Here is a 16,093-nt window from a genome sequence, read left to right as displayed (position 1 = left end):
TCTGGGCAATGTATGGTCTCCATTACTTATGTTCAACAACACAAGACGTATTTGATGTTATGTGCTGAGGTATGAATGATTTAAAATTGTATTTGACTCATGCTAGTCTTCGGTTTGTTAAAGCTTTTCTATGGGCCTAATTTAGATCCAATAGGAGCAGGCCCAAAGGATGCAGTAAGAGATGCAGATGGTCCATTTGACTTCAACGACCTGTTTTTTAAGGGCGTTGTCTAAACAACAATAGTTGGAAACTGTTGGAGTTCAGACTGGAATCTGTGAAGGAACCTCACCAGACAGATGGAGACTGACCAGCTGTTGCCATTCCTTAAAAAACAAAGGGCCAGATGTAGGAAAAATCCAATTTGCGAGTTGCAAATTGCGAGTCATTCCGACTCGCAATTTGCAACTCGCAAATTGGTATGCAGAACGGTGTCTCAGACACCGTCTGCAACTCGCTATGGGGTCGCAATGACCCACCTCATTAATATTAATGAGGTGGGTCGCTAATTGCGGCCCCATAGCGAGTCTAGGCACTCGCAAACATGGAGGCCTGCTGTAGTCAGCAGACCTCCATGTTCGTGACTGCTTTCAATAAAGCAGTGTCCCCTTCCAATTTGCGAGTGGGTTACCATCCACTTGAAGTGGATGGTAACTGCGATACCCTTTGCGACCGCATATGCGGTCGCAAATGGTATTGCATTCCACTCCGAATCGCAAATAGGAAGGGAACACCCCTTCCTATTTGCGATTCTGAAATGCATATTGCGATTCGGTACCGACTCGCAATATGCATTTCTGCATAGCAAAGAGGCATTTGCACCTCGCAAACGGCGATTTTCGCCGTTTGCGAGGTGCAAATACTTTGCTACATCTGGCCCAAAGTTTCAGACAGTTTTTAAAAGTGCACCGCATACAGAGTGCTGAATTTCATGTTCACAAGGAACCCAGACCTACTGAATTGAAAGGTTTGGTTTCTCAACACTACGGCACTGCAGACGAAAGTGAGAGCAATTCATCTATTTATATCTGTTCACTTGCTATTGAAGAACAAAGCTGGCCCTATGCCAGCCCTAGCATGTCATACATTTACTACTGAAAGTGGGCTAGACAAACATTATTGACATACTGCATTTTTGCATATTTCTAATTAGAGTTTTATTTAGGTATTTTATCTAATAGTAGAGTAACAGAATATTATAAAGATTAAATAATAATTTTATGCAATTTGTTATTCATACTGGTAAAGTAATGCATTTTATACATATGGGGTCCTTATTTACAAGCGGCCTGCGCCACCGGTGCATCACTGTTTTTTTACGCACCAGGTTCGCAGCCTGTAGAGCCATATAAGCAAAGCCACTTCACGTCGCTTTACATGAACTTGTAGATAGGGCCCCCTTTCATGCATTATTCTGAGTGAAAGCGGCATTCCATGGGTGTTGCTGTCACTATTCCCATGCAACATCCATGGAATCTGATACATTCCCAGATTTACAATATTTCCTAAACCTGGTAATGCATCAGTTTCTTACACCACACCAAGGGTGGCGTAAGGGTGGTTCAATAGGGAGAAATAACGTTATTTTCCCCATTTCTCCTCTTTCTATGTGTGCTGCATTCTGCAGCACACATAGGAGGAAAACGCCTCTTGTGATTGTTTTTGTGCAGGAAGGTGTCCCTTCCTGCATAAACACAATCAACACCACAACCCAAGCACCCTTGCACCACGCAGCAAGGGTGCCTGCATTGCCGCATGGCAGCAATTTGTGTGCCAATGCAGGGGACAAGGACAGGAATGCACTGTATCTTGTAGATAGCTGCCCCAATTCTATACAGCTTAGGAGTAGTCTAGGGGAGGATGCAGGCACAAAAATAATTTGACTTTCATAAACATTAAGCACTTACACATATAATACTGTTTAGAAGTTACTCTTCAATACTGGTTGCTAAAAGGATTCAGGCTAACTTAGACCAGGGAAAGTAACAAAGCAAGGACTCTGCTCCTTTTACTTAGACTTACACAGCCTAAGAAAGGGGAGCAAGATGAGACAGATGCTACACAAACATGCAAAAACTGTACCAACTCCAGCTCCCATTATGTTCCGCTGTCTGGATTCAGTCCCCTGCAGCTTACCTCCTGCACAGAGCTTAAGTATATTGTTCTCCAAGGAAACAACTAAGATGGATTAAGAGTGGAGGAGGGCAGGAGGTGTTTAAAAGGGTTGAACATTCTTGCATTGTTCAAATACAAGCAAGATCAAAGCTGGGAAAACTTTTTAAAAAAGAGTGCAATCTCGAAGCAGATTGCAAAATTTTGCACTGAAACATTCTTTTGCATGCACAAGGGCACAGTGGTTTGGGTAGTGTAGTGGATTCGGCAATTCATCTATAGGAGGTGCACTGAACCAAGGATCCCTCCCCTGGACGTAGATGCTTCACTGTTTTCTGAATCTCGTGAACCGTCTCACTAAATACACTTGTGCATTCACTATGCACTAGACCTCATTAGCGAGTGATACACTGAGCACCAGGCAAGGTTTCACTTTCTATGAATAGTCACTTCCTGAGGCAAAGCTATCGGTGGAGACTCCATGATGCGAGGAGCAGAATTAGGTTTGCAATCTACATGGGAAGCGACCTTTCAGGTCAAGGGCTCTGGATACAAATTCATGATGCACATGATCTACCCTTCAGCACCAGCTCCAGACTCCTCACAGTCCTGCGCAATGTGGCAAATGAGGATGATACAATACCACCAGGAACATTAGTGTCTACAAGGGGCCACCTTTACAATCCAATTAAATGCATTGATTAGATTGTCTAACTTGCTACTTCCAATTTTTGACTGAAAAAAACAGTGGGTGACTACCCGATATAAAATGTTAGGTACAAAGCTTATCAAAGAAATTAAATAAAAGCATGTTTCTCTTCCTGCAAAGACAAACTTAAATTCATCACACAGTTGCAGACCTTCCTAAACAACCCATGTGTAAGAATAAAGGCAATACAGTAGGTCTTTGGTATCTTCTTTATTAAGAAACAAGTAGCAAAAGCGGCACCAACCGCTAGTTATGAATCCCGGCCGCCAACTGCCGCCCCAACATTCCACCTCGACTCCCCAAGCCTTCGTTCTACATTCCACATCCACACATTCCAACCCACAATCCCACACCATGCTCAACCCATTACCAATATTTAAACGTATGCATAGCTGGCAGACACCATTATTTATTAGAATAAAGTCAATGCACGATGAAACCAATGAACACCAATAACAATTTATCATGGTTTAAGCATGAGCGTGGAAACAAAAGGGCAATTCAAAACCCTATACCCTGCTCCCAACACCTAACAAGATGGCTGCCAAGCCATATTCTGGCAATTTACAGAAGGGTTTGAGCAAGGTCTGCTCCTCTCTGGCCAACCCCCAATCGAGGGGGAGTAGAGACCGATTGCTTATGAGAGTACCTGCTCCAATTCCCTAGAGCTTAGAAGTAGTATACGGGAGAATGCAGGCCCGAAAAAGATTTGCTTTCATAAGGGGAGTTCAAATTAGAGGTTTACCTAACTGCAAAAGTACTACAAGTATAAACAAGCCACATTACTACCACTTACAGGGCTCCCTCTGTATCTTTTTGCTAAACCTCAAAGGCCTATCACTATTATAGATACAATTTAGCTTCCTTGGACAATTGGCACCCCACCCTATGGCCGACTTCCAACAAGTACCCAGATAATCAAATGTATTTACATTTTCAGGGAACGTAACTCTTAGTGTAAACTTACTGCAAAAACTTCTCAGTGATGTATGACCATTCCCTTTATTTTAGTAACATTAAATATCAGTTTCCCGACTTTAGACTACTTTACAAAGGTAGTCGGACCTACTAGAGAAATAAAAAAAACGTATATTTTCGCTACTAGGTTTGGATTTTGACCGCTCGAGTATTTATTTATTGCATTGTTTATTTATTTATTGATGTATTTTGTAGCATGCTTATACCACTGTGCTGCCTTTTTCAAGAGTGTATACTCTTATGATACGACTTTAGTGTTTACTCCACATCTTTACTCCCATGACAAGTCTTTTAGCCGTAAGGCTCTGCTCTGTACCTCATCTCTGTGTCCAACATGCTTGATAACTCATTTGCTACCAACATGTAGCTCACATACCAAGGTGCTTTGAAGTACATTTCATTATAAAGTGCTTTATGAAATAGTATAATCAGATAAACATATAGTATGCATTAAATCAGCCTCAACCATTACCTGCTATGAAGAAGGTGATAAAATTATCCAGCATCAGTTCATCATCGTAGTTTCCTTGTTCCTCTAAATTAAAAGGCAGATGTGGAAAAAAAATAGTAACTTATATGCGCAAATAGTTGCTGGAGTTGCAAACTGTACAACACATATTAAATCTCAAATGTGGAGGCTCAATATTAGCTGCAGGTTTGCTGGAATTCTAAGCTCAAAAATGGACATGAAGTAACAGGGCCACTTGTTTTTTTGGTCTGACAGTGGGGAGTGAGCTTGTGTTGACAGGTGTTAAAAGGTATTTAATTCACAGCTCATATTTGTCCATTTTCTACGTAGTAGGCATTGGATTCAGCTAATGTGCTCAAGATTACGGTGTTAAAAGACGTTATCGTCCACAGGAGAGGGCAATAATACTGTTTTTGCCAACATGCACATGGGCATTACCTGCTATTTATTGCTCCTTCCACTAACGTAATCCAGGGGAACAATAAAAGCACAGAGACTAAAATAATAATAACCAGCTATACTGCCCAATCCTTGTGTTTTGCGCCTAAGGATGTGGTTCTTAACCTGGAATCCACTAAGCCTACTGAGGGTGTCCACCATTGTTTAGAAAATTAAATACCATTCGCAGATTAATAAAGTATGTATGAATGAAAAAGAAGATTTGAACTTTTTAAAACATTAAGTAAATGTGAGGGAATTGGAAATTGGAGTCTTGAAATTAAGTTGATAACCTTAGGTTGACGGCTTGCACCAGCCTAAGTACAAAAGTCTTGCATGGCCAATTGGTGTCCTCAATTGAAGCACTGGTAAGCGCCGATCAGAAGAGAGCTTGCATTGGACAAAGGAACAACCAGACAAAGTAGTATGCTAAAGTCTAGCATATTGATCCATTTATTAGAAATAAAACCAAATTTTTAAGAGCTATACCTTTACCATAAAAATGAAAATGTTTGTATTTTGCTTGTGAATAAAAACATTGCAAATTTTTGTGTATTTGTTTGATGTATGCTTGCTTCTGTATTTTTGTGCATTATTTTGAGGTGAGGTTCAAATAACATAAATTGCTTAGGCCAAGCTCCCCATCTTCCAGTAATGATTCAGTAACAGAATTCCAAAGTTTAAGAACTGCTGCCCCAGAGCACCCCCTCATTAAGTTCAGCAGGTAAAACTTGTTGGAATTTATCGGAAGATACCAGGACATTCACATTTTAAGGGGGTATGCATTAGGCCCAATTTGAGAGGACAAAAACCCTAATAGGTGCTATTTATCTCATATGACATATGACATAATTGATGCTAATAATAATTATGTGGTGAGATTAATACCACGATAACTGCAGCCCACCTGTATTGAGGGCCTTGTCAACATATGCCCTCACACATCACAAAGCATGGTCGATATACTTACCAGCACTTTTCAAGATACGCGTCAGGATATCTTGTGGGACCTCTTCTCCGTTCTGAACAGCCCATTTCCTCTTCTGGATGCATTCTTTGCCTGTTTGGCGCAGAAACCCTGCGGCCTCCTTCACCTTACGCACAAAACTCCAATATTGAGGCAGGTGCTGGGGGAGTGAGAAAGGCATTTCAACACATAGCGGATGCTTTATCGGCTCTATAAGAACACGTGTGGCTTTGAAACACAGAAGTCACATCCAGAACCTTCAATGGTTTTTATTTTAATAGTTTAATTTAGTTTTCAATACCAGAAAAAGACATAAAATGTGTTACTGATATGCAAGTGCATTAACAATATAAAATAGACATAAACTGCAATAAATGATTATTAATGTATAAAAAGTAACATTACAAGGCAATGAAAAGAAGAGTATAACATATACTTGATCAGGGTTCTCCAACCTTTTCTGTAGTTGTGCTACTTCTGATCATTGAAAATCATTGTGAGCCACAGATGGCCTAGCCACTCTTTCAGAGTTACGAGACACCCCCACACCCAGCTTCATTGACTAAGTGTAATGTACATAGAGCTAGATATATTATAGTTTGACAAAATACAATGACTAGTGGCACTAATGACAGGGCTGCTATGTGAGTCAGTGAGAGCTTAGTCTTTGGGATGTATGAGCATGTGTGAGAATGAATGGGATGTGTGTGTAAGGGAGAGCCAGTGCCGTATGTACTTGCCGCACAGGACACACCTTTCGCCATATGTGGCACCTTTACATATAAAACACAAACATATAACAATTTTTTTAAATGGAAGAAATTTAAGGTGTGGATAAATGTTCTACAAAAATGTTCATAATATTATTTGGCACTCTCAATTTCTCTCAAATAAAAAATGGCTGCATTTTTTAGTTATGAATGTTATGGATATAACACCATGACTATCAGTCACTGGGAGTAATATGCCTCCTATGTGTAAGGGCGAAACTTTGAAGAAAACTAAACTGACAAGTTAACTCTATGATTATATGGATTCCATAAAACTCATCATTTACATTTGAAGATAGTGAGCTTTAGACATGGTGTCATATGTATAACAGAAAAATACCACCATTTGTTTAAATTGAAGTAATTTAAAGTGAAACAACCTGCTTCATAAAATACTAAGACTTAATTCACTTAACTGAAAGTGGATAAAAACTAATAGTCTGAGGGCCTGATTTAGAGTTTGGAGGACTTGTTATTAACATCACAAACGTGACCAATATCCCGTCTGCTGTATTACGATTCTCATAATGGGATTATAACACAGCGGACGGGATATCCATCATGTTTGTGACAGAGTATCCCCATCCGCTAAACTTTAAATCAGGCCTCTATGTTTCAAAGAAACTATTTTCTCTTCACTTTCAATGTCGCTCATTTAAAAATAAACTGACTATTTTTCAGTTCTAAATATTATATATAGTGTCTACTGGCCATCTGGGAGTGAGAGGAATGCAGTTTATAAATGTGACACTTTAAAATGGGAGAAGAAGAATTTTGGGCCAGATGTAGGAAAAAATCAAATTGCGACTTGCAATTTGCGAGTCTGTGTGACTCGCAAATTGCAAGTCGCAATTTGACATGCAGAAAGGTGTCTCAGACACCTTCTGCAACTCGCAATGGGGTCGCAAAGACCCACCTCATAAATATTTATGAGGTGGGTCGCAGTTTGCGACCCCATTGCGAGTATAGGCACTCGCTAACATGGAGGCCTGCTGACGTCAGCAGGCCTCCATGTTAGCGACCTGCCTTTTAAATAAAGGTTTTTTTTTTTTTTGAAGTGCAGCCCGTTTTCCTCACAGGAAAACGAGCTGCATTTCAAAAACATCCGAAACCTTTTGTTTCGTTTTTTCCAGGGCAGGGAATGGTCCCTTGGACCACTCCCTGCCCTGAAAAAATAATTTGGGGTCCATTCACAAAGGGGAAGGGGTACCATGGGGACCCCTTCCCGTTTGCGAGTGGGTTACCATCCACTTCAAGTGGATGGTAACTGCGACTCCATTTGCGACCGCGTACGCGGTCGCAAATGGAGTTGCATACCACTCCGACTCGCAAATAGGAAGGGAACACCCCTTCCTATTTGCGAGTCGCAAATGCATATTGCGAGTCAGTAACGACTCGCAATATGCATTTGTGCATTGCAAACCCACGTTTGCGAGTCGCAAACGGCGATTTTCGCCGTTTGCGACTCGCAAAAGGGTTGCTACATCTGGCCCTTAGGCTCTGCAGTAAGAATAGGAAAATTCATGTACTAGTTTAGAGGAGGGTGGTACCTTAAATTCTGCAGTGGTTTCTTTCCTAGACCTTAGATTGTTGTAAACAATTGAAGGGGATTTTGAAAAGGGGTGAACGCGTAGTCAGAATATGGCATCAATGGTGCTCAGCAATGATGGGGCTCAGAGGTAAAGAAAATAGCCGGGTGATGCTGTGTGCCCATCAAGCCAAACTGTTGACCAACTGTGCAAAACCTTAGTTGACTATATCAACTACTGATCCTTGTGTTTATATTATGTGGATCATCAGGCCAAATGAATGATGAAGTCACACAAGAGAAAGGAGCTATTCTAAGTACATATCATGAATTGAACAAAATCATGGATACCTGCAGGATTCTGAATATATTGCCAACTCGGGTGACAGATGAAGAAGGAGGTGAGGCTAGAACACATCTCAAGATTAAACATTTGAAAGACTCGTAATGTGGGCCCTTAAATTCTTTGCTTGTGAGAAGGGTCTGTCCAATAACAATCCCCTCCTCACTCCCAGCACCTACAGTGATCCCTCTTTTTTGACTGGCAAGTTGTAATAACATCAATGTGATTTTTTGAGTCTGAAGCTGTTGGAGCAGGCATGGCTGACAGCCAACTGTTAGTGATGGCGAGAAAATGAGGACTGTGGATATTGACAGCCATGGTATCATCTCCATCTGTACAGTCTAAAATGCACAAGGGTCATGCTCCAAGAAAGAGGTCCATGTCTACACTTATCCACAAGCGAGGTTCTAACTTTGGGCTGAGGCCACAGGATGTTGCTCACACTTCAGCTCTTTTAAATGGATAGCAATGGGATAGGTGAGTAGAGGTCTGCTGCTTTGGTGTACTCTGTTCCCAGCTTGGACAACTTGCTCAGTGTACTGCACCTGGGCAATCATTTTCTTCTATGCCCCGGACAGAGTAACATATCTTTTATTATATCTGGTTCATTCCAGTACTATTTGCTCCCATATTAAACACTTTCTCCTGCAGTGAGTTTGTAATGATATCTGTATCTACCCACTGCTCCATCTTGACCACTGACTCCATTTTGTGCTTAACTTAGCTTTAAACATTGTCACAATGGTAGTGCAGGTATTTTTCTGCGCACAACTTATGCAGCATTTTTTTCGCTCATGTTTTCACTCTTCATGCTCTTTCTCACCAAGGGCAGGCACTTAACATGGGGGAGTGAAGAGCACAGATGAAAAGATGTACCAGAGGAGAATGTTTATGGTACGGCAGGGAACAGCTCGGTCTTGGGAGCGCATCTTGGGATGTGGCCAAATCTCTAATGTGCTCTTTCAACACTGACTGGTACAACTTACAATATGGGAGGAGGGAGTTTCTAGAATTCTCCTATCCAGCTTGTTTAAGGTATTTAAGCGGGAAACTTGATGTCTGGGGTTATATCGAACTCATTCCAGGAGGGGGGGACGCCTTTGCCTGGTTCAATTCCATTGAGAGTAGTTCTCTCTTTCGGCAGTCGTCTGGGTTCCCGGCTTGAAGCTGGCAAAGAGATGATGTCTTTACCTCGCCCCATGGTCATGCGTTTTTATTTCTTACTTTCAGCTTTGCGTTGTGTATGAATATAGAATTAATATATGTAGATACACTCTCCATTATTAAGTAATGTATTTTCATTGTTTGTTTCTATGATCATTATTATTCTACAGCTGTTATTATTTTTAGAAGTGCATTCGTGTTGCTGCATTTGACTTGCATGTTTCCTCCACTCGAACCTTAACAAGTGCTTTAATAAATTTATTACCCAGACTAAGAGCTCTGTATTGTTGGAATTCCTTTTATTCGTGTTTCTTCTGTGTCTGAAGTACTAGCAAAACAGAGGTCCACCCAGGAAAACTATTTTTCCTTCATCACAAAAACACCTACAAAACCAAGCCATCTTTTAATTAATTAGATAGTGGCAAAATTGAATTTCTACATCAGTGTTTCCCAAAGCTTACATTGCTTTCGGTACAAGTTTTTAAATACTTTGCAGACCGAGAATTCTCCAGTCCACTCAGTCAAGAAAATACGGAACAAACTTGTACCATTCGTCACTGTTAGGGGGCAGACAATGTAATAACATTGACAGCCGCTGGCAGTGCTCTTCACAGCAACCTTAATGGCGTTCAGACTTCCCTGTTGGAGAAGGTGCTTTGAAGTGCTCTATCAGGAGTCCAGCCAATCTCTTTACCCTCATGCAGCTAGCGTTAATGTAGGGACATTCATAGTGCTTCTAAAAGCAACTGTGCTTTTGGCATTGGGCTTTTTTTGTCACCCACGAAGCATCAGATCAGTCCCAGTTTTCTCAGTAGTGCTGTATAGAATGGGTAAATTTCGCTTGTTTCGAATGTGACCCACATTTTTGCCCACGCGTGCTGTTAATAGTACCTAATATAGTTGATCTCTTTTGTAATATTGCTCCAGACTCTGTACCATACCACATGCTCACCCAAAGTATTTCCAAAAAGTCAATAACCTTCTATCTTTGGATGCTCTGTGACTATGGAGGACAGCATTGTGAATGCAACAGGCAGAGACCAAGGCCCTGATTTATGGTTTGGCGGATGGCTGTTGCCCACTAGGTACAGGGACGTAATAACCTAATACCAGAACAAATAGGCAACTTTGACTGATAGAAGAAACATAGACCTATTACAGTTTATAAGGCGCCAGCTAGGCAATCAACCATTACAATCTCTGGACCATGGTGGTGGGTCGGAAATTAAGCTCATGATGTTCCTATCACTGTTCACATCGATAGAATTGTGTTCTGAAATCTCTCTAGTTTTGAGAAACACATACCTATGCAAACCTTTGCAGACTGCAGTCAAAATGTCTACTGAGCACCCAGAGATTGACATACAAGAACTCGGTCAAGAAGTAAAAGTCAGGGTTAGTTCTGATAGTAAGTCTTACCTGCGTGTACGGCTTCTCTAACACATGACGAAACCCAAGCAAGGCGGTTTCCACAGCATGAGGCAATGGGGTTTGGCGCTCACCCAGCAGATTGAGATCCAGACCAAAAGCCGCCTGTATATAATTAAAAAATGACAACATTTTTTTTTTTTTCAATTCCTTTAAGACTCTTCAGTTGCTACCTGCTGGCCCACCCATCAACCATCTGTGGTGCAAAAAAATATTAGGGGAGGGGCTGGGATCTGTGACAACTGTTGCTCCCTACTCTTACTACCCTCCTGCCAAAGCACTTGGTAGCAGAAGTTAGAAAAGATATCTGCTCCTGAATGCTGCTGGGATGACCAGTGATTCCCAATGCCTACAAAAAAGAAAAATGAGAAAATATGGAAATTGCTCTGTTTCAGTACATTAATGGGCCAGTTCGTTTGCCAAAGAAACAGAGGAAAAAGCTTTAAGTAATGTTCCAAAGGATATTCCAGAACTGTCATCACTTTTGTGCAGTAGATCCTTTAGTATTATGTTTTTCCTAAAAGGGAAATATTAATCCACTTGTAGAAACCAACCCCACCCCCCCACCCAACTATACCAGACGCATCGTGGCAATAGCACGCTCTTCTTCTTTGGTAGGTGTAAAGGTGTAGACAGTAAGGGCCTGCATTAAGAAAAGTGTGCTGCACCGAATGCAGCGCCACTTTTCTTGCGCCCCTTAGCGCCCCCCTACCACCACCATGTTTGCACCATACTTAAAATATGGGCCACCATGGCACAGGGTAGGGGCAATAGCATCGACATTTTTGATGCTATTCATGTACTGTGTAAGATTAGTGCCAAAATAGTGGCGCTAATCCTGCACAGAACATAGGGGCCCGTTGAAAGCTCTGTACAGGCGTTAAAAGTAGCCGCAAAAAATGACGTAGTGGAATCTCTTAGATTCCACTGCACTATTTTTGCTCTCCCACCTAATGGAGGGAACGCCCCCCTTTGCATACAATATGCCTGGCGCAGGCATAATATGGCGCAAGGGGTTACAAAGTGGCACAATGCATGTATTGCACCACTTTCGAAATATGGCGCTGCGATTTTGGAAGCCTAACGGCACATTAGCATAAAATAAAATTATGCTGATGTGGAGCTAGACCTTCTTAAGTCTAGGCCTAACTCTTTCAAAGGTGGAAAGGGGTTGGAGAGCAGTTTTGTGAATACCTTATACTTATGAAGTGATCCATTTGCATGTGTAATTCAGCCTTGAATGTACAAATGGTGCTTTGAATCCGAGTGAGTCCGGAACAATTTTCAGAGTGGGGGTCCTGCCATCAATGTTACCTCACCGAAGTTACAAAGGTGGTGAAATATCAAAGCGTTACATAAAGGACAAGTGCAGCAAAGGAGCCGCGTCCATTCAGCAGGACAATGGTAGGGTTGTAGTATATGTTCAGGGGTCCATTTCTAAGCACATTGTCACAAATATATCAGGAAAGGATAGAGTGGTAGGGTACTTATATGTACAGGGAGTGCGTTCTTCACTGAAATGTCCTCTGGAAATGGCCATTAAATTTGCATTAGGATGCAGCTTCTCTGCTAAACGTATATGCTTCATAAACTGTCACTTGTAGAAATCTGTAGTTTTCACACAAGTAAACTGTCTTCGTTAGTTTTGATGTTATTAAAATCTTGATACCCATCACAATTCAGAATTAGAAAAAAACAATACATATTATCTACTCTTTACTTGAAGCTGAAATATTTGATCCTTAGGTCGTCAAGTAGTGTGTCTGTGTGTGTGTGTCCATCATTATGCTTACTGTGGGAAAGTTCCCAAGACAAAATGTTACCGCATGAAAGCGTTTTACGTCACGGTAACCCATAAACTTCTCCAAAGGATGTTCAGAAAACCAGAAGATGGTGAATGTGGGCACTAACTACTGTTGGTGCAGTATTCTCATTTCGGGGTACGCAGCAGTGACTTGACGCAGATGTGGGAAGAGACAAATCATGTATTTGTGGGAGTAAGTGACAGAAGTATGTTTATGCGTGAGAGGCTGGCGTCATGTTTTTTTTTATTTTTATAGCCCACTCTCAGGTATTAATTGCCCTTTCCCCTTACTTTGAATCAACCTCTTCGGTTCATGTCCATTACCAGGGGACAGGTAATCTATAGTTTTTAGCACCCACCGCACAGATAAATACCACTATATTGTATCTTAGTGTTTCTTGTGGTGCCGGCTCGCGCCATTTGAATATAATCAAAGGAAGCCTTTTCATGTTTTACCTCATATGCTCAATAACCATATTATTATATTAACAGGCTTAATAAAGCTCACCGGTTTTAGAACTGAGTGAAACACGTGTCGGCAAGAGCATTTGGAAGTTGTAAATATGAAAAACAGGTCGATATTTAATAATCCTCAGTCGACACTGGATGAGCTATTATATTCGTATTACAGGGCAGGCCTATCCTCACCAAGCTGTCATCAGTTCTGTAGAGACAGGTCAGAGCCAGGCAGTTACAATTCAGAACTCCAGAAGATATCTACTTTTCACCAAGGTAGATCAAAGAAAGTGTCTGACCTACCTGTCCACAGCTAAGAAGCCTTATTTTTCCTCATTATCATAAGGATCTGTTTTACCAGAACAGAAGTCACAGAGTATCGTATAAGCGAAAACAATGGAGTATCAAATGGAGAAGGAAATCAGCTCACTGTGTTCTCTGACACACAAATAAAGTTCTGTACATTACTTCCTTTGTATATTTTAACTCTTGTCCTTCCAGTATCTAAAAGGATCTGCTCTGGTCTTGCTATCTTCCAGGGAGGACTTGCCTTGGTAATAACATCGAGGGTGAGTAGATTGAGTACAGCATGCATTCCCACTTTTTGTCCTTTCTCTGCATTCTCCATCAACCTTTCCATCAGGTGCTCAGCTTTCTCATTGAATGTTCCCATTATCTCCTTGAGGTATCTGTCAAACAGTAATAAAGAGGAGAATTTCCATCATTACTTGCAGTACCAACAGGAAACCAGTTGAAGAGCAGTATCTCACTGTTTCAGGAAGACTCATGGGGCAGATGTATTATAGTGGTTGCAAAAATTGGCTGCATTTTGAGATCAGTATTTTTGCAACCAGTGTTGAATTCTGCAGACCAACTTATGTACTAGTCGGTCAGTTCATAACATTTGAATGAAAGAGGGTGGATATAGGTTGCAAATTGAGATTCACTCCAATTAGAAATTACCACAGGGCGGTAATGACCAACAGAACACCACGTCCGTGAAATCCTTTAGATACGGAAACTTTTTTTAAAGCAGTCCAATATCCTTAAAGGAAAGAGGGATGCCTTTTTTAAGTTTCTCTGAGACTTGGCAGTGGTCCATGGAGGTGGCAGTGGCTTCCTGCCTACTCCACCATAAGCGTTTTCTGCTATTGACATAGGGTAATGGGTCCAAAGTGGGTGCTTTCCATTTAAGGAATGAGTTACCATTGCAAATTGGGGAGTGGTGAGAGTGTGAAATTTTCAATGATTTGCAACCAGTCATAAGTTGTAAATCATTGATACATAGAGCACCGATTTGTTATTTGGAAAGGATGCCCAAAAGAAGTTCTTCCAAATACCAAATTGGCATCCAGTTGCAATCCCATTTTAGGAGTGTGTATAACTTTACTGACTCCTAAAATGTAACTGTTACATTGGAAAACTCTTTTTTTAGGCTACATACTCCAATTCTGAGTGTTTGTTACCGTAAAAAAAGTTAGTCGATGAGGTATTTGATTAGCAATGAGTACACATCAGTCCTCAGTTAACATTTTTTAATTCATAACCTTTAACATTCTATTCATTTAATTTCCTTAAAAATATATTTTTTAATTTAGATCCATAATGTTTTGAAAATAAAGCCGACATTATCCACACAGATATAGGCTACTGCCATGGAATGTGAATGAGTTCAAAGAAAGGCTTAAGAGAGGTACTATCTTACAGTTTGTTCAGAAATGCTAAATGAAACTCACCCTTGGGTACCAAGTCTGCTTTCATTGAAAGATGCAGGAATGCACATGGATATTTCATGCCTGCTTCCCTAGGATCTCACAAAACGCATGGTAATTCTTCTTAATAAATCCTATCCCTTTTGGATTACTAAAACGTACACAGATAAGATTTACAATCCCCCTGTCTGTGTCACATGGTCATTGTTGGTGATTTTGATGCAGTCATCAATCATAAGGTAGAATTGTGCAAGGCTCAAAGAACCGACTACATCAAGCCATCTTGTTCCAAAATAGTTGCACTTGGATTAACATATGGTGCTGCTGGAACCCTTACATTAGAGAATATGAAGGTCTATCAGCATCTCACCAGTCTTTTTATGCCCTCCTCTGATTCATTTTGGGTCCTGGGTGCCTGCATTTTGGTATATCATTGTGTGCACCACTGGAGTGCTAAAGTTGGGGTAACTGCAATATGTAGTGTGGCATTTGATACCTCAGTGCTTTTGGTGAGGGTGATTAAAACTTTGATAGACCTAGACCAAAATTGCTTTATGCCCCAGCAGGCAACCAGAAATTCAACACTTTAAGTTCCTTTACTATGACACATGCAAACAAATTAAATGGTCCCTACACCACTTGTTTCACCTGCAAGCACAAATGAACTTACATATCTGTTTCTTGGCCTGTATCAGACTCTTATGTACCTACCCTATTGCACAAGAGGGAGTAAATTGTGTTCTAATATCCTCATTTTGCACTGAGCGAGGAACAAAACATGGATGACCACCTCTGTATTTTGTCCTTCCTTGTGAATATCTTGCTGCTTAGATACAATTGGACATAACTGGATTTGGGGAATGGCCTAGATGACTGAGTCTCCCTGTATGCAGAAGACCTGTTACTGTTTGCAAGGCACAAAGGCCTCATTATGAGTTTGGCAGTCAGATGAGCCGACCGCCAAACTTGCAGGGAGGGTGCCACCACCATGCTTTGTTGTAATCAGCACCGCTGTGGCTGAGTATAACTCAGACTGCTGTCAGCCCTTCTGGAACAATGACCCCTGGTGGGTCTGCCAGCCAGGGTTGTAAAGTGGCGGTCAGACCGCCTGGCCTGCATCAGTCCAACCGTCACCACAAGTGTGGCAGTCTTCAGACCGCCACACTCGTAAAGAAGCCCATAGATTGGACAGGCCTGATGGAAATTTTATTTTGAAA

At 41.2% G+C, this 16,093-nt stretch overlaps 1 protein-coding gene across 1 annotated transcript in view; it reads right to left on the bottom strand.

Annotated features, from left to right (window-relative positions):
• LOC138260050 (cholesterol 24-hydroxylase-like) overlaps positions 1-16,093 on the bottom strand; it is a 145,798-nt gene that overhangs the window by 62,408 nt on the left and 67,297 nt on the right. The window contains exons 6-9 of the mRNA XM_069208151.1: positions 13,715-13,853; positions 10,896-11,009; positions 5,675-5,831; positions 4,270-4,332 (exon numbers count right to left, since the gene is read on the bottom strand). Coding sequence (XP_069064252.1) covers positions 4,270-4,332; positions 5,675-5,831; positions 10,896-11,009; positions 13,715-13,853 — 473 coding nt within the window. The remainder of the gene's footprint in view (positions 1-4,269; positions 4,333-5,674; positions 5,832-10,895; positions 11,010-13,714; positions 13,854-16,093) is intronic.

Source organism: Pleurodeles waltl, chromosome 9 (genome assembly GCF_031143425.1).
Source record: "Pleurodeles waltl isolate 20211129_DDA chromosome 9, aPleWal1.hap1.20221129, whole genome shotgun sequence".
In the NCBI taxonomy this organism is placed as follows: Eukaryota; Metazoa; Chordata; class Amphibia; order Caudata; family Salamandridae; genus Pleurodeles; species Pleurodeles waltl.
The sequence above is the reverse complement of the archived record's forward strand: the minus strand, read 5'-3'. Positions and strand labels throughout refer to the sequence as shown.